General features: G+C 49.4%; 2 protein-coding genes and 1 pseudogene across 2 annotated transcripts; 1 reads left to right on the top strand and 2 right to left on the bottom strand.

Moving 5' to 3' along the window:
* Nucleotides 1-3,438: 3,438 nt before the first annotated feature.
* On the top strand, nucleotides 3,439-9,265 carry LOC120645227 (stachyose synthase-like). Its single transcript, XM_039922027.1, is given in 5 exon segments — nucleotides 3,439-4,349; nucleotides 4,470-4,530; nucleotides 4,532-5,869; nucleotides 6,033-6,621; nucleotides 9,231-9,265. Coding segments are annotated over 4 exon segments (2,694 nt in total). The 5' UTR covers nucleotides 3,439-3,624; the 3' UTR covers nucleotides 6,603-6,621; nucleotides 9,231-9,265.
* A 230-nt stretch (nucleotides 9,266-9,495) lies between these two features.
* On the bottom strand, nucleotides 9,496-11,385 carry LOC120645966 (annotated as a pseudogene).
* Nucleotides 11,386-13,505: 2,120 nt separating this feature from the next.
* LOC120645226 (ankyrin repeat-containing protein NPR4-like) lies at nucleotides 13,506-15,020 on the bottom strand. Its single transcript, XM_039922025.1, has 2 exons — nucleotides 14,598-15,020; nucleotides 13,506-14,307 (listed from the first exon to the last, which is right to left on the bottom strand). The coding sequence occupies exons 1-2, from the start codon at nucleotides 14,775-14,777 to the stop codon at nucleotides 13,951-13,953; spliced, it is 537 nt and encodes a 178-aa protein (XP_039777959.1). The 5' UTR covers nucleotides 14,778-15,020; the 3' UTR covers nucleotides 13,506-13,950.
* Nucleotides 15,021-18,731: the final 3,711 nt, after the last annotated feature.

Here is an 18,731-nt window from a genome sequence, read left to right as displayed (position 1 = left end):
CCGAGAACTGAGAACCGACTGAAACAATCGGAACCGGGACCGAGAAATTCGGTTCCTGTAATACTGCTCTTAACATGATTTAGGACCATGCATTTAGCTCTTACAGAATAAAGGTAATTTGCGTGAGTTTCCAGGGCGTTCTTTTGATAAAAAAAAATAAAATGGTTCGAAAGCATGAAAGAACATTAGAATCATCTCTTGTATGTCGGATCTGGAGCCTGCCACTGTAAAAGAGCTAAAAAGAAAAAAGAGGAACCGTCTCTAAAGTAAAAGTTGCAAAAAGAAAAAAACTGAGCTCAGTTAGTACCTTTCTTGATTAGCAAAGCAACTAGTGCGCTAAACCTTCTCCTACGTTCCTAATCAGTGGATGCATGGTCCCACTTGTGTGGCAATTATTTTAATCCCTGCCATGAACAACGTTCTTTCCAGAACTACGCTTAATTAATTATTCCCTGATGTTTGACGTAGAATGGGCAAGATTGTGTTGCGGTTTGCACTTTGCAGGCGAGTCTAGAGCCCGCTGGAAAATTGAGCTGCACTAAAAAAAATTGCACCCTTGATACGTTAATCACAGAATTAGTTTCTTCTGAATCTCTGCTAGAATTAGAGCAACTTCTTCGTCTCAGACAGCAGCATTTTCCACTGACTGAATGGCTGGGAGCCAAATGGGTGGTCACTGTCAGTTCCAGCTCTTTCCATCTCCTGTATTATCCTACTATTAAAATTCAATGAGTAGGATTAGTTCATGCTGACTCACCACCCTGGGCCCTCACTGAATCTGCAATAGCAAATGCTGCACAGTTCCCTTGCGGTTCAGTAACCAACCAATCAAAAAGTTCAGGTAGCCAAAATGTTGCTGCTCATGGCCTGTTGTCCATTCAGAAAACGGATCACGAAGTTCGGCAAGAAAGGTTGGCTACAAAGTAATGCAATTGTTGGTGAGTTGGGGCCCATGATGAAATGTCTATGCAGGCAGAATACGGTAACGGCAGGGCACTTTGCAGAGGTTAGTGGGCCCATGCTGATGCTGTGTGCATGTACGTTCCAGATCCTCCTCCTGATGACAGAGTCAGCTCACAACTACAGGAGGGCAGCCGCAAATCGCAAATTATTAGGCCTTAAATATTTCATGGTGGAGGTTCACAACAATTTAATGGATGTAGATGCAGTGGGCATTGTTTTTATTGGTTCGTAGTTTCATACCACAATAACCATAAAGTTCACTTAATTAGACACCTATAGTGAACTTTATTTTTGACTTTCTGTTGAAAAAGAGCTGTTTCCATTGCGAAATGAGAGGTCAAATGGAGAGAAGTGTGGTGGCTTGGATTTGCTCTTTATGAAAAGATATCTAGTTGGTTCGAGCTGTTCTCGAGTTTTCATCTCCTTTATCAGGAATGAAAAAAAATGAGTTGCTGATATATTTTTATATTAACTTGATCAAAGTTAGGAAAAAGTTAAATTTCTTACATTTTTTAAATGAAGAGAGTGCTACAGTTACAAAAATATACTTCGCTGCAATATAGTGCTCATTTGGGCTTGTTACAACGCACACGTCTACCTGGATCAGCATCCTGGGCCCTCACTGAATCTGTAGCAGGAAAAATGGTGTATGGTTCCCGGGCAGCAAATCAATGATTCAGATAACCCCAACGTTGCTCATGGTCAATGTTCAGAGATGGATCACACAATTTATTAGCAAACAAAGTTGGCAAGAGAATGTTGAAAGATATCTGAAAATGGGTCCACAAAATGAGTTCCAGGTAGGACACGACAGTGCACATTCAGACGCATTGTAGAGGGCCCATCCTCTGCAGGTTCTAGATCCCAGGGCAACAGGTCAAGCATCAGCAAGAATGCATTATTTGTGCTTGAATATTTCGTTGTGGAGGTTCATCAGAGCCGTTGAATGAATCGTGGAGGATTTCTCCAGATGCATCCGAAGTCCATGAGACAAATCAGGACAGAGTTACCTGCAGATCCGGCGAACCACGGCACAGGGCATGTTTACCGAAGATGAAGATTCTTGTGGACGGCGAGAAGAAGTACAGTACGAGGTTTTGCGTCGTCAGATTTGTCATCTGCACACGTACACAGTGTCTCTTCGTCTGCATCTTCGCAACGAGACAGCGGCACACAGCCTCTCTGCTCCCAGTTCACCAATGCGGCAGGGACACGAGGCCATCGCAGATGGTTGGATAAGGTTGCATAGCTCGCTTTCCGACGCCGCCGACAGCGGCCGACCACGCTGCTCCGCCCATCTGATGAGCTCGACACGCTGACGAACACACATCGAGATCTCATTTGCTCTTCTGAAGCGCTCCCTGATCTGAAAAACCTTTTCTGAATCTTTTCGTGTAATGAATTGTGCAGTTGCAATCCATTCAGTTGCATTGCATCCGTGTTTCGTCATGGAGGTTCATCAGAAGTTCAGGACCATTGACTCCTATAGGATGGCTCTAGATGCATCAAGAGTCTTATTAGCACAATTAAATCAGAAACTCAAACCTAACCCCAAAAGCACAGGGCAAGTTTACTGAATCTGAGGATTCTTGTGGACGACGAGAATTAGGTTTTGCAATTTGCACCATCAGATTTGGCGACACGTACGTACACTACACATGTCAGTCTCTTCGTCTGCCATCTTCGCTACTAGACAGATCGGCGAGCGTGCGTGACATCTGGAACGCACATGTCGAGCTCCACCGCTCGCTTTCCGTCCATGTCGAGCTGCGCGTGCCGACGCCACTCCGACGCCGACCACGCTGCTCCGGCCATCTGATGAGCCCGACACGGTGACCAACACAACACACATCGCGAATTGTACAGTTGCCATCCATTCAGTTGCATCCGTCTCTCTCTCCCAGAGTTCCTGATGCTCTGAAAAAAAGAGACTCCTCTAACCTGTCGCGACGTCAGCACTCAGTGTATAGTATCTTCTGTCCGTGGCAGGTACAAAGATGGAAATCGGGTTTTAACGGATTGGATAGGGACTGATATTATTTTTATATTTGTATTCGAATACGGAGTCGGATATAGATAGTGTTAGTTTTTGTCGGATAAGACAGTAATGGATATCGACATAATAAAAATGTAACTTTTGAGCATTCGGATACGGATTGATTACGAATATTGGATACTCGAAATTGGATACAGACAGATAAAAACCCTTCCAGACCGGATCGAATTCGAATATGATTGGGAATATCCGTACCATTTACATCCCTAGATGGAAAAAGCATCGATATCTCAAATCCTGGGAAACTATACAATCCGCCTATATCTTTCTATCTACAAGAAAGAATGTATCGATGCTTTCCCAATTACGATATATATTTCCACGATTACAAGATTTTACCTTGGCACTTAAGCTAGCACAATATCCAGCTTTCCTAACACTCAGCACGCTCCAGAGCCTTCCTAAAAGAGGTGGCCGGCGTCTTCCTCCTCCTGGCGCCCCGTGCCTATAAATCGCCATCCAACACGCTCGCTCACATTGTCCTCAATCCTCATCACCTCAGACACCTCCAGGATCGGCCAATCCCCTTCTCGGCATCGCCTGAATCTTCTTCTCTCTGAACATTCTCTCCCCAGTCTTCTTGTGCCCGGCCGGTTGCGTTGCCAATGGCGCCGCCTAACGAGTCCAAGCAGCCCACGCCCAAGGTCGCCGCCACGCCCGCGCCCAAGCTCACCGCCGCCGCCACGTCGGCCAAGCGCGGCGCGGCGTCGGCGTCGTCGTCCGCGCCGTGCGTCTTCTCGCTGCAGGACGGGGAGCTCACCGTCGGCGGTGGCGGCGATAAGGCCGCGCTCCTCACGGACGTGCTGGGGAACGTCACGCTCACCCCGTTCGCCGAGGCCTTCGACCCCGCGGCGGCGGCGTCGGACGCGCCGCGGGAGCTGGCCGAGCGCGCCGCAGCGAACGCGCGCCGCGGCGCATTCCTGGGCTTCACGCTGCCGGCGGCGAGCCGCGCGCCGTGCCGCGTGGGGCGGCTGGCGGGCCCCCGGCGGTTCCTGAGCGTGTTCCGGTTCAAGACGTGGTGGAGCACGGCGTGGGCGGGGCGGCGCGGCCGCGACCTGCAGATGGAGACGCAGTGGGTGCTCCTCGAGGTGCCCGAGCTCGCCGGCTCCGGCGCCGGCTACGTCCTCGTGCTGCCGCTCGTGCAGGGGAGCTTCCGCTCGGCCATCTTCCCCGGCGACGACGACGGCGTCGTCATCTGCGCCGAGAGCGGGTCCGCTGCCGTCACCGGCACCGACTTCCGCCGCATCGCCTACGTCCACGCCGGCGACGACCCCTACAGGCTCATGCAGGAAGCCTACCTCGCCGCCCGGGTGCACCTCGGCACGTTCAGGTTGGTACACACTTTTATGTTTTTTTTGTTCCTCCTCGTGCATCAATCTTGGCCGTTAATTTTGCGATCGGACGGTTGTGATTGATTCTCTGGAACGCCTGCTGCACGATGCCACCGCAGGTTGATAGAGGAGAAGGCGCTGCCGGCGATGGCGGACCGGTTCGGGTGGTGCACGTGGGCGGTGGGACGCATTCTACCTCACCGTCGACCCGGCTGGCGTCTGGCAGGGCGTGTCGGAGTTCGCCGGCGCCGGCCTGCCCCCGCGGTTCCTCATCATCGACGACGGCTGGCAGAGCGTGAACCGCGACGGCGACCCGCCGCACGAGGACGCGCGGGGGCTCGTGCTCGGCGGCGACCAGATGACCGCGCGCCTCTACCGCTTCGACGAGTGCGCTCGCTTCCGCGGGTACAGGGAGGGCGCCCTGATCCGCCGCCCGCCGGAGCTCTTCTACGACAAGACCATGCCCAAGGCCGTCGTGCGTAAGGCCGCCGAGATCGAGAACACCCGGAAGGCCAGGAAGAAGGCGGCGCAGGGCGGCGCCACGGACCTGTCGAGCTTTGACACGAAGCTCGAGCAGCTGCGACGCGAGCTCGATCAGCTGCTCGTGCAGAGGGACGCCGTTCTCGCCAAGCTCTCCGACGACGGCGGCGCCGGCGCCGGCGAGCTGGGGCTGAAGGCGTTCCTCAAGGACCTGCGGCGGCGGTTCCCGGCGCTGGATGACGTGTACGTGTGGCAGGCGCTGTGCGGAGGGTGGGGCGGGGTGCGCCCCGGTGCGACGCCGCTGGACGCGCGCGTGGTGCCGGCGCGGCCGTCGCCGGGGCTGGCCGGCACCATGGACGACCTCGCCGTGGACCGCCTCGTCGAGGGCGGGATCGGGCTGGTGCGCCCCGACCAGGCCGGCGACCTCTACGAGTCCATGCACTCGTACCTCGCCGGCGCGGGCGTCACCGGCGTCAAGGTCGACGTCGTGCACACGCTGGAGTACGTCTGCGAGGAGCACGGCGGGCGCGTCGAGCTCGCCAGGGCCTACTACGACGGGCTCTCCAAGTCCGTCGCCAAGAACTTCGCCGGGACGGGCGTCATCGCCAGCATGCAGCAGTGCAACGACTTCTTCTTCCTCGGGACGCGGCAGGTGGCCATGGGCCGCGCCGGCGACGACTTCTGGTTCGAGGACCCCAACGGCGACCCCATGGGTGTCTACTGGCTGCAGGGCGCCCACATGGTGAACTGCGCGTACAACAGCCTGTGGATGGGCCAGTTCATCCGCCCGGACTGGGACATGTTCCAGTCCGACCACGCCTGCGCCACCTTCCACGCCGCCGCCCGGGCCATCTGCGGCGGCCCCGTCTACGTCAGCGACTCCCTCGGCGGCCATGACTTCGACCTGCTCAGGAGGCTCGTCTTCCCCGACGGCACCGTGCCCCGGTGCCTGCACTACGCTCTCCCCACCAGGGACTGCCTCTTCAAGAACCCGCTCTTTGATCAGCAAACTGCCCTCAAGATTTGGAACCTCAACAAGGTCAGTAATCTTGCTCTTCTGCATAGACTGCATTTGCATCAGACCATTTCAGAATATTTGCAAATTTCTAAAGTCGAGTAGTCCTTGAATTGCGCTGTTCTTGAACCTTGACTTGTAGTAGCAAATGAAGTCTGAAACTGAAAATTATTGTCTCATTTCGCAGTTTGGAGGGGTCATTGGGGCCTTCAATTGCCAGGGCGCAGGTTGGGACCCGGCGGAGCACCGTGTCAGAGGCTACTCACACTGCTACAAGCCGGTCTCCGGCGAAGTCCGGCCCGCCGACGTGGAGTGGAGCCAGAGAGAGGACACCTCTGCAATGGCCGACGCCGCATCCTACGCCGTCTACCGATGCCAAACCGAAGAGCTTCTCCTGATGACGCCACATTCAGAGCCCATCCAGTTCACCCTCCAGCCGTCGTCCTTTGAGCTCTTCACGTTCGCTCCAGTCACAACCATCGGCGGTGCCGCCAAAGTGCGGTTTGCGCCGATCGGGCTGGTCGGCTTGCTGAACTGCGGCGGAGCAATCGTCGACGTGGAGTATGGTGGCGGTGAGGTGAGGATGAAGGTGAAGGGGACGGGGAGGCTGCTGGTGTACTCTGACGTGAAGCCACGGAGGAGCTTGGTGGATGGCTGTGAAGCTGGATTTGAATGGGGAAATGGCGGGAAGCTGATGGTTGATGTGACGTGGAAGCAGGAGAAAGATGGTGTCTCTGATGTGGTCTTCTGTTACTAGGAGACGAGAATGCTCTGCAGTTCCGCTGGGCCGCTAATTAGGGCAGGGCCAATGCAGACTCTACTTGTAGAGTTTTAAGCTTCAAAAGACTCCATTACAAGAAACTATATTTCCCAATGCAAAGTGTATTACTTTGGTTTATATGGCCTACTTGTCTCTCTCACATTCATTTTTGATTTGCGTGAAGACTTGGAGTCTAAATAAGACTTGGAGTCTTGGTTTATCTCCGTCTCTCTTCCATAAATATACTGTTACAGCAGCAAAACATAATAAATAGGAGGTTTAGACTCTACGATAAAGTCTGCATTGGGAGTGCCCTTAGCGAGCGCGTTGAGAGAGTTCCTAGCGCTCGAATTCGGACAGCCCATATATAGCTTTGTCTGGTCCCCAAAGGCCCCAGTGGTCCCCTACGCATTCTATATTCATTCCCGATCCCCAACAATTTCAAAAATATATGATGGTTTCGAAAAATTTCAAAACTATACCCCTGTCGCCCCCTACCTGGGCGACAGGGGGCATGTCGTCCCCTGGATGGGCGACATGACCTAAATGTAAAAAAAATTACATTTAGGTCCTGGCACCCGGAACGCATTAAACAGCAAACTTGTAAAATCGATATAAAATCATAGAAAAATCGTAAAAATACAAACTCAACTGTTCTGGATTCTATGAAACAAGATCTACAACTTTTGTTATATAAAGTTTTTCATTTGATCAATGTATCTTGCTCTATTTTAAATACTAGTTTAATGCACTTTTAGTTAAATCTCAAGATCCATCCTTTGGATGCAGGTCACCTTTGGCTAGAGTGTTTCATATGGTGAGCATAGGCTTGTACAAAATTGGTAGATCCAGAAAACATTTCTAGAATAAGTTTTTAAATTAAATCTTGCAATATATCTAGTTTAAATGTGTTATTTATCCATGCTGCTATACTGAGTTTTAGAAGCCATAACTTTTACAGTACCATTATTTTATTTCCTAAGAGTTATATAAAAAATTTGATAAATTTTAGATAAGTACAACTAGACCAAATGAATTATGACTAAGGTAAATGCACTAAATCAAGAAAAATAGTTCTTGTACCTAGAAAATTTGAAATAATTCATTTGGTTTAGTTGTGCTTATCTAAAATTTACCAAACTTTTTTTGTAGCTCTTAGGAAATAAAATAATAGTACTGTAAAAGTTATGGCTTCTAAAATTCAGTATAGCAGCATGGATAAATAACTCATTTAAACTAGACATATTGCAAGATTTAATTTAAAAACTTATTTTAGAAATGTTTTCTGGGCCTACCAATTTTGTACAAGCCTATGCTTACCATATGCAATACTCTGGCCAAAGATGATATGTATCCAAAGGATGGATCTTGAGATTTAAATAAAAGTGCATTAAACTAGTATTTAAAATAGAGCAAGATACTTTGATCAAATGAAAAACTTTATATAACAAAAGTTGTAGATCTTGTTTCATAAAATCCAGAACAGTTGAGTTTGTATTTTTCTGATTTTTCTACGATTTTATATCTATTTTACAAGTTCGCTGTTTAATGCGTCCCGGGCGCCAGGACCTAAATGTATTTTTTTTTTACATTTAGGTCCTGTCGCCCAGCCAGAGGGCGACAGGCCCCTGTCGCCCAGGCAAGGGGCGACAGGGGTATAGTTTTGAAATTTTTCGAAACCGCCATATATTTTTGAAATTTTAATTTTTTTTAAATACAAAAATGAAAAAAATCCCAACAATGGCTACATCTTTCTTTTCCTCCTAATCCAGTTGACTGGGCGTGGAGTAGTATTCTCTTTTTTTTTTAGTTTTTTGTTTACCTTTTTTATGTTGTGTTTCCGAGATGTTCTTTTCATATATGTCGTATAAAGTATGCTAAAAAGTTATCTTGATAAATTATATTTTTATAGTCTATATGGTAAACTTATATATCAAAGTTGTACGAGAAGTTTTTCTAATATATTCAAATTAAAGTTATATTTAAAATTACCATTTAGTAAGTAGGCTGAAAAATTATGCTTATAAGTTGTACGTCTCGTGAAAGTTGTGTTAAAAAATTATCCTATAAAAAGTTGTTTGGAAACAAATTATAAGTAAAAGTTATGCATATCAAAATGACCTGCTTAAAAACTTAGCATTTAATAGTTATACAACAAAAAGTTTATGAATATGCACGAATGAGTTTTCTTGTAGATAACTTTTTAGCATACTTTATATAAAATTTATATACAAAAGTTTGCTGATTATATAAATTTATGCAAACAGAACCATGTACAAACTTTGGAAACACAAATTCGGCCTTAAAAATTAGGAACAAAAATTTTGGAAGCCAAACTTATCCACAAAATTTATTAACATGCACGAACAAGTTTTTGAAACAAAATCTAAGAAAAGAAACTAAATACAAAATTCCAAGCACAAGAATTAGAAAAGCAAAAGTAAGTGGAACAAAAGATAACGTTATTTCTGGTAGAAAACACAAAGGAGGGGGGAACGTGAAAAAAATGGAATTTGGGAGGAGTACGGGCTATGGAGCGCGGAGCGCTGCTTTGGTGGGGCCTGGACACTTGCACATCGTGCATTTGTTTCTCTTCTGGCGATCGCACGCTAATTTAGCTTCGCGGTTCCGCTGCTGCAACCAACAATGCTTGCAATTCTACAACTTTTTGCCTTTTTCTCTTGTTTCTTTTACATTTGAAAAAATGTATGACTGAATTATTTGGTTTTCATATCGTGTGAAATTTGCATTATTCCCAGTGAAATGGATTTTAAGTTGGAATTTTGTAATGACTTCTCCTCTGAGTTGCTCTAGTAGTCCTCTTTTTTTTTTTTAAATTTTGACCAAGTCAGCTCAAACACCTAGCTACCCATCTTGAATTTTGACCAGGTCAACTCAAACTCCTAGCTAGCCTAGCCATTTCTTTGCCCTCCATTGATTCCACTACCTCCGGTGCCTCCTTGGCCCGGGCGCTGCTCCGCCACCGATCGTAAATGTCGCCCCTGTAAAACTCCCTCGTCCTCCACACGAGCACCAGCGACACGAGCGCGCCCGCCGCCGTGGCTGCCGTGATGATCAGGAACGACCTCCTGAAGCACTCGACGCCGACGCACGTCTTGTCCCCGCCGCCGACCGGGAGCGCGCCGCCGTGCTGCCTCGCGGCCTCGGCGTCGTAGAGCCGCCCCGCGACGCGCACGTTGAGCAGGTAGGCGCCGACGGGGCTGGCGACGGCGCCGAGGTTGTAGAGCGTGGGGTAGCGGCGGAGCCCGAAGAGCTCGGAGATGACGGCGTAGAGCAGCGGCCACTGCGCGCCGAAGCAGAGGCCGGTGAGCACCGACGCCGCGTAGAGCGCGCGCGGCACGCCGAGGGCGATGAGGAGGTGGCCAGCGCAGGAGAAAAGGAGCACCACCGTGAGCGCGAGCGGCCGCGGGATCCGGTGCCGGGAGAGGAGCGCCTCCGAGCCGTACCCGGCGGCGACGCGGCCGGCGTAGTTCCAGACGCTGATGAGGGAGACGGCGGCGTCCACGCTCCGGGGCGGGTACCCCAGCGACTGCCCGATCTGCCCCATGTTGTCGATCGCCGTCAGCGTGCCGCCGGCGCCGCAGGCGGTGGCCACGAACAGGATCACCATGTCCACGCTCACCAGTGCCTGCGGGATCGAGTAGTCCTCGCCGTGCGCCAGCGGGGTGAATGCGTTCCTCAGGAAGGAGGTGAGGCCGCAGGAAGACGGCGGTGGCGGCAGTGGATCGACGGTGCTCGCCGGCGTCGCCGGCACCTCTGCCATTGGCAATTGGGCGGCGGTTTTCTCGACGACGGTCACCATCGTGGGCGTCGCGCGCAGGGACTCCTCGAGCTCCTTCTTGATCCGGTACTCCTACCTGACCACGACGGCGAGGGGAAGGAAGAGGAGGAGGAGGAGCCCGGCGGCGGACGCGGCGTAGGCGGCGCGCGAGAAGCTGGCCTGCCTCTGAACGACGATCATGACGAGGATGTACGCCGCGAGCGCGATGGAGATGTAGAGCAAGCAGAAGAACACGTCGCCGCCGCCGGCGCGGCGGCTAGCCGCGCTCTGCTGCTGGCCCGGCCGCCGGCGCTGCGGGGACACGACGCGGACGGTGCCGAGGAACGCGACGGAGACGGCGGCGGGGAGCCAGGCGATGAGCAGCACGAGCGAGGTGGCGTCGCTGCCGCCGCCGTAGAGTGCGAGGTGGAGCTGCGCGAGGATGGCGCTGCTGAGGCCGACGTAGCCCTTGAGCAGGCCGAGCACGGCGCCGCGGGACGCCGGGAAGTTGCGGACGCAGGTGACGAGCGCGGCGGTGCCGGCGAACGCCTGCGAATGGGCGCCGGCGCAGACGTAGGCGCACATGAGCCAGACGGGCGGGCGCGCGACGCGGCCGGCGAGGGAGAGGTAGACCATGAGGTAGCCGGCGAGGTTCATGGCGGCGCCGACGGCGAGCACGGCCCACGGCGGGGCGACCTCGTTGAGCAGCCCCGCCGGGACGCCGACGTTGCTGCCGAGGTCCTTGAAGAAGGCGAGCGTGGCGACGGCGCGCTGGTCGTAGCCCAGCGACGCCCGGAGCGCCCGGGAGTAGATGCCGAAGGCGTAGGTGGCGCCGGACGCCGAGAGGATGAGCAGGCACGCGAAGAGCGTGAGCCAGCGCCCCGACAGGACATGCCGGGCGAACCGCGCCGTCAGCACCTCCGCCGCCACGCCGCCGCTGCCGGCGGCGAAGGCCAACACCATAAACAAAGACAAAGAAGTAAGAAAATCTAGCGCCATCGTCACCGTAGGATCAGCCGGCGACTGCTGCCGGCAAGTGTATTCTAATAATGTTCATTTTTTTCTCCCCTTCCATACACACTATATACGCCCACACGCTGCTCTATACATTTATACATGGCAAAATACCACAAAAAGGTAGACTAGGACACATGAAGGCAGCCGGCAGCCTGTTGGGCCGGATTGCTGCAAAAAAAAAAGAGTAAAAAGAAGAAAGACGGGCCGCATCTAGCATTAAGGGCCCTATTTAGCCCAAAAATGATTTCGAATTTTGATTGTTTGATTTAAGGATTATTCAGAGAACTGACTTGGGATTGTGAGGCGGATTCAAATTCAAACCTTCAAACAAGAATCCAGTGCGTTAAAGCAAATTAAGAACTCAGCACTAGCTCTTATTGTTTGCGTGGTTTTGAATTTACAACTGTTTAATATGGGGGCATTTTGTCATGATTTATTATATATATATATATATTTAATTTGGTTTAAGTTATGTCCACCTAAGTCTTTCCTCCGCCACTCTATGGAAGTACGCCCTTTTCCTAAAAAAATCTGAGTATGGTTTGAACTTCTAGACTTCGTTCTCAGTATGAATACCCGAATGCTGCTAAGTGCGCGTGTTTGGTAGTAGATAATCCTCACTCCTCACGGTTTGGACAACTTAACATGACAAACCATTGTGTCATTTCAGTCATTGTCCATCTTTAAATGCATTTGTTTACTTTCATTCAGGTCCATAATTTAAACATAAAGAGTCACCAAAAGGTTGACTATGAGTCTATGACCCTTTGCCCTTGCTACAATGGAACGACGGTCTCTTGATCCAATATGACATCACACGTGCCAGGCAATATTTATGTGAAAAAATTTAGCTTCTAGGGGAAAACGCACGTGACAGCTCATTTTAAAAAATTCAATATTTTTTAGAAGGGAAAATTAATTTGCATTTGCAGTAACACAATTTTAAAGATGTAAATTTCAACGGCACGTAGGGAGGATGGAACTGAATTAGTTTTGGAGAGGGTGTGTGGGAGTGGAATTAAGAGGCATTTATTTGTTTTTGTTGGTTTAAGAAGACTCGTATAAGGCGCAAGTACATTTCAAGTTACTATCACAGGTGGGATCCAAATATCTACTTCTCATGTTTAGTTTTTATTGACACAAAAAATTGACGATCGGCTTCCTAAGTGAACCCACACGAAGACTTGAAAGATTTACTTTACTCCGGCGCAGGCTCCAAAGCGGTGCCGGTCAATTTAACCTGAAATAGACAAAGAATAAAGGCAACTCATATTCCGAATTGTTCTAGTAATTATTGTATTGATTGTGCGTTAACCTAATTACAAGCCCTCAGGCCAATATTTATTGTCCGAGCTAACAAATCCAAGTCGATTACGACACCATATAGCTTAATCATAAAGAAAACAATCTTTCTATAACAAAACGACTCTCCGAGGACTCAGACTCTACATGGCACATTACTAATGTAAACCATCAGTGTCGATCTTTTCCCATCAGCTAATTTGCCTTCGCTCCCCCGGCAGCTTCCTTCCCCTTATTAGCATCAGCCGGACAAGTGCCATAAAGGGTGTCAACAGTTTTAGTTATCTACCTGAACTAAGAAAGTAATGAGGAGGCTGAGAATAGCACAGCAATTTTAGCAAATGCATATTTGTATGAATTATAGTAATTTCTCATAACAACCTAGTGCATGACCATAATTCAATACAATTGTAAATACGGAGATGTAAATCCACAAGTAAATAGAGTAGGTTCCGAGATCCCTAAATGATACTTTTCCTTTCTATTTAGTTAGATCGCTGGTTTCTATTGGATTCATTTGTTCATAAGGTCAAGGTTAGTTGGTTAATCTCGAGATCTCTAAAACATTTTGTCTTTGTAATATTTTTCTTAGATAAAATTTGTTTTGGTACCTTATGTAGGATTTGAAGTTTTAGATGAGCAATAAAAAATGATCTTATATTAATCCTAATAAGCTCATAAAATGGTTTTCAGGATCTTAGATACTAATAATCAAAATCCAAAGTCAGACAAGAAAATGTTATCCAGACAAATCCTGATATATTCCTCATCAACAAACAGAAACCTACAAGAAATTCAAGTTGAAAAAAAAAGATCACGCATAAGCTCAAGGTTAAGTTGACATAACCAGAATGGTCAAAGTACATAGCTTGGGGTTCCATGAAACTCCAAATTACCAAAATAATGCCATCAGCCTATTATCATGCAACATACAGATTCTTCTTATTTTCTTTCCTAAAAAAAGAATGTTGCTAGAACTGGTAACGGAAGGAAAAGAGATTAGACCATATTAAGAGGTCAGACTCGAATTTCCGACCCAGCCCAAACCTCAACTTCCAGATGGGCCATTCTCCTAGGAGCTTAGTAAGAATGGGCAATGAACCCGTCAGAACACAAACCATAATGGCCAGCCATAGGTGACGAGGAGCTAGAACTGTGTATAAACCAGTTGCGAATGCTGTTGTGGTTGCCACGTACGCAAGCCACATAAGTTTCTTTGTAAAAGATCTGTAGTAAAGCAAAAACTCAAGATCCTCCCACCTTGCTATATATGATGCATACGAAGGCAACAACAAGTGAGGAGCACATTGCTATGGTGTCAGAGATCAAGAATGCCAGAAATGCAACCTTCTTTGCCATGATGGGAAGGCCCTCGCTTCCAGCATCATTGCTGTATCCTCCGGGCAAAGTGAAAGCAGCAGCAAAAGTAATCGTCGCGATGAGGATCGCCACTAGGGAAGTGTAGCCTGTGTATGTTTGAGTCAGTGACTTGATGCCCTGTCTTGATAAGTTTGTCACTTTAGCCTTGGCTTCCTTGCGGAGATTATAAATAGATCCTGCGTGTTGAGGATCAGCTTCCAACATAAGCATGGACACTTCATTCTGTACAAATTATATATATTCGCATAAGCATGCCAATGGAACTTATTGCAGTAACTAATATAATATTAAAGGAAATAATGTACACACGCGGGCGCGCGCACACACACAACTATCTTTTCATCAGTGCTATTCCCTTCGTTTACAGTGCTGTTTGCACACTAACTGATGGATGCTAAAATTAGAATATTAATTTAGTTTTAAAATCCTTCCGGCAGAATGGATCGTATGTAGTGACTGTTTGCTAATTATTAATGCAAAGACCTACATATATACTGAGCAAATATACGTACCCAGTTTAGTGTCTTGGCATGATCGATGGCATCAACTAATGTCCAGGCAGCTGGGTTACCGACGCTGTTCATAACTGTAGCGTCTATGTCTGGGTGACGCAGTAATGCAGCGACCATCTTCGGATTGCACTTCTCGACAGCGAGATGCAGAGCGGTTCTTCCATCATTCTTAACTTGCATGTTAACGAGTTTACCAAGTTGTGGCGAACCAAGGACAAATTCTACGAATTCCGTCTGTTCGTACAATACAGCAAAGTGCAAGCACGTCCAGCCATTTATTGGGTTGTAGTAGGGGGCATCTGGACAATGTTTAAGAAGCTCTCGAGCAACACCAACATGGCCTCGGAATGCAGCATTACAAAGGAGAGAGTCGCCATCTTTATTTATGACATACCCCAAATACGGATCATATTCCAAAAGAACTGTTAGCATGTCAATCTTGCCCCATACTACCACCATATGCATTGGAGTAGCCGCGTTCTCGTCTTCTTCTCTAGCCAGCCAAGGACGCGTCTCCATAATCCTTTTAGCGATGGCTGGAAATCAAGTAAAGATGGTCAAAAGCGAAGGACGGTCAACCGTCTTGTATATATATATATATACTTCATTTTTGTCACATTTGCTTTCTCCTATATCAAACTTCTTCTGCAACTATACTATCTGAGGAACGAGAGTACTCTATCCTGCTTGTGATGAGTGAATTGTCAACCGTGCGGTGTGATCGTGTGCTTGATCTTTGGATTGCAAGTACACGGGCGTCGAGTGTCGATGGGGAGCTGCCGTGGAGGTGCTGTGGCCGATGGACCGTGCGGTGGACGACGGTGAAGGGCAGCCGGGACCGGAGCTCGGACCGGGCGGCAGCTGTGGCGTCCACTCCTGGATCGAGGGAGCAAGCGGCGACGGAAGGCGGATTTCTTGGCTTGCGCCACAAAACCAAGGAGGCGGACGACGGTTGAAGACGCCAAGTCGTGGAGGTGACGGGCGTCGGTCTCGGGACTGACGAAGGCGACGGGCGTCGACGGCGTCTAGGGCCTCGCTGCGGGCGAGGAGGTGACGGGCGTCGGGCGGCGTCTAGGGCCGTCAGAAGGCCGAGGCGGGAACGGCGTCTAGGGCCATGGCGCGGAGGCGGGAATCTTCCCGCGCGTGAGGTTTTGGCGGTTTTCTCAAAACCGGCCACCTACCCGGGTTTCGCGGACCCTCCAAAACCGCGGACTGGATCTTCATCAAGACGGCGGCATCGCGGAGAAGACTTCGTTTCGAAGAAAGAACCTCGGCCGTCGGATGAGATCGTGTACAGGGGGTGCTGCAGGCCAACCGGTCTGACCGGTCCCTGGCACCGGTCTGACCGGTCTAACCAACCGGTCTGACCGGTCCAGCGTACCGGTCTGACCGGTCCCACGGGTATAAATACCCCTTCACTTGTGTTAGGTCAAGTGCGGCTTTTGTATTCTGTTCGTGGACTCATTAACTCTCCAGGCCGCCGCCCCTGTGTCTCCCTCCCTCTGTTCCTCTCTTTGGAGTAGGTTTTGATCATGGATTGTTGAGATCTTGGATTGGATTTGTTTGGGAAAGGAGGCCCTATCCTCCTCGTGCCCTCAGGGCTTTTGAATTGTGATGCCATGGACGTGATCTAGGCTCAAGAATTGGTGGCCGAGGTCTGGGACTGCAGGAAGGGAGTGGAATGGCAAGGAGGAAGAAGCCTCCCGGCTTAAATCGACCCTGATTGGTGCAGCTCCTTTGGAAGTGGAACGTTCACTCGATGAGGAGCATAGCCATGCAACGGCTCTCCGGAATGAGTCCGGGGGAGGCCGGGTGGCCTGGACAGGGCAGGGCAGCTCGGGCAAGGCCAGGCGACCGAAGCAAGGCTGGCCGGCCCCACACTCTGAAGTGTGGGCCCTGGTCTTCTGGCAGAGGCTATCTCGTCAAGCGTAGGGCTCAATTCTTGGGGTGGTTTTCCCAGGGGTAGAAAGGGAAGAAAAGAATAGAATAGAGAAGGGTTCTATCCTATGATAAGGCCAGTTTCGGGTCTGGCGAGGACCATAGACGAGATTTTTCATATCTCAGAAAGCTCGAAGACATCTACTTCCTCGAGTTCCGGCATTTCTTGTTCTAGGAACACTTTTAATCTTTGGCCATTAACCTTGAAAGTGTTCCCGTCATCATCGTGGAGGGTAACCGCACCGTTGTAGCGAAAATGGCATCTCATGCCATATTTCAATATAATGTTTTTGTGATTAATGACACACACAACACTTGGACTAATATGATTGTTAAGATGACCATTCTCAGGTTTTTAGGTTCAAATGATGATAAAGAGAAGACAGGCGTAGCTAGGCCCGAAGGGCCGCCCGGTTAGTGGACGGGGGTCGAGGGGGAGCCGCCCCTCGCGGGTCTCAGGGCAGCGCCCTGAAACTTCTTCGGTCCAAAGGATTCGAAGATTGAAGAGACCGTGAAGAAACCAAGTCAAAACAATCAAGACAGAGAAATTTTAGTATCACCGGTTGAACCAATGCTAAGAAAATTACATACGTCGGTGCATTGACTTGGAGCACGTCTGGGAGTTTTGGTAACACCGGTTGAACCAACGTTAGGCTTTTTGAATACGTCAGTGCATTGGACACAGCAGCTGAGGCAAAATCTATACACCGGATGAACCGACACTAGATATTGGTGAATGTCGGTGCAGTTGTCCAGAGAGTTAGTTTTTCAGCAACTACACTCACCGATTAAACCGATGCTGCATCGGTTGATTATGTCGGTCGATTGAGGTGGCCGTTGAAGTATAACGGCTAGTTGGAAAATGCACTCACCGGTTAAACCGGTGATGACAAAAAATGGGAGCATCGGTTTAACCGGTGATAGCACTTTTTGTCAGCCTTTTTCCAACGGCTAGTTTGGGGCGTGTGGTCTATATATATGCCACCCCACGGCTCATTTAAGAGTGCTGGAGACCAAGGAAGTATACAAGAGCCAAAGATCATCTCCAACCACCTTAGAGCTTCATTGTACATCATATAGGCTTAAGCACACTTGCGAGAGTGCTTAGTGCTTGTAATAGGGATTAGTTCTTGCGAGAGCTCCCTTGAGAGAAGTCTTGCTGCGGCAAGCAATCCTTGTGATCCATCGTGTGACCCTCCGACTTGGTGTGGAGTGGCAACGACACTTTGTGCGGGGGAAGAGGAGACCCCCTCCTTGGTGGAGAAGCTCCGTAGTGGATTTCGGCCTGGTGACCGAGAGAGACAGTGGCGGTGCACGAGACTCGATGTCTTGTGGGCACTTGCCTTTGCTTGCCGGCATCGCCTTGGTGGCGTAGTGCAAGTCGGTGATCGGAAGAGCCTAGGTGTCCCGTGGACGTAGGCGTTTGTGCCGAACCACGTTACATGACCGTGTCTACTCGGGAGTTTGCATCCCTCTTGCACTTACCTCTTTACTTACCGTATTACGTTTCCGCATTTACTCTTTCTTGTGTGCCTTTACTTTCCTAGTTAGTTTGATTAGGATTGGCTATAGGTTGCAAGTCTTTTAGGGGTAAGTAAAGAGTAGCATAGATAAACCTTAGTCATAACTAGCATGTGTAGGACGTTTTAGGTTTGTCTTATGCAAATAGATTGAGCCCTAGGATAGAAAGCGATTAGCGACCCTATTCACCCCCTCCCCCTCTAGGGTCGGACACCCCGGTGATCCTTACAGCCGTGATCGGCGGCGTCGAGCACTAAGTAAGGGCCCTCCCACTTACTTCTAAGCTTACCATGACCAAACAATTGAATGCGGGAGTTAAAGAGGAGTACTTTGTCCCCCACCTTAAACTGCTTGATCTTGATCCGCTTATCGTGCCAACATTTCGCACGCTCCTTATATAGCTTGGAACTATGGTACGCTTTCTCCCTCCACTCATCCAATTCAGCTAATTGAATATGTCTCTTAATTCCAGCTGATTGGAGGTCCATATTCCACCTCTTGAGCACCCAATGGGACTTGAATTCTAGCTCTACTGGAAGATGGCAGGTCTTGCCGTAGAGCAGTTGGTAGGGGGTCATCCCTATCGGAGTCTTATAAGCTGTCCGATATTCCCAAAGTGCCTCGGGTAATTTGCTTTTCCATCCCTTCCCCATGGCATTTACGGTCTTTTGCAGA

This window comes from Panicum virgatum, chromosome 8K (genome assembly GCF_016808335.1).
Source record: "Panicum virgatum strain AP13 chromosome 8K, P.virgatum_v5, whole genome shotgun sequence".
In the NCBI taxonomy this organism is placed as follows: domain Eukaryota; kingdom Viridiplantae; phylum Streptophyta; class Magnoliopsida; order Poales; family Poaceae; genus Panicum; species Panicum virgatum.
The sequence above is the reverse complement of the archived record's forward strand: the minus strand, read 5'-3'. Positions and strand labels throughout refer to the sequence as shown.

Excerpts from the sequence above, each read along its gene's own strand:
- LOC120645226 (XM_039922025.1), bottom strand. The coding sequence starts at position 14,777 with ATGCAAGTTAAGAATGATGGAAGAACCGCTCTGCATCTCGCTGTCGAG. Across the intron at positions 14,308-14,597 it reads ATGCCAAGACACTAAACTGG|AATGAAGTGTCCATGCTTAT; the intron begins GTACGTATATTT and ends TAATTTGTACAG.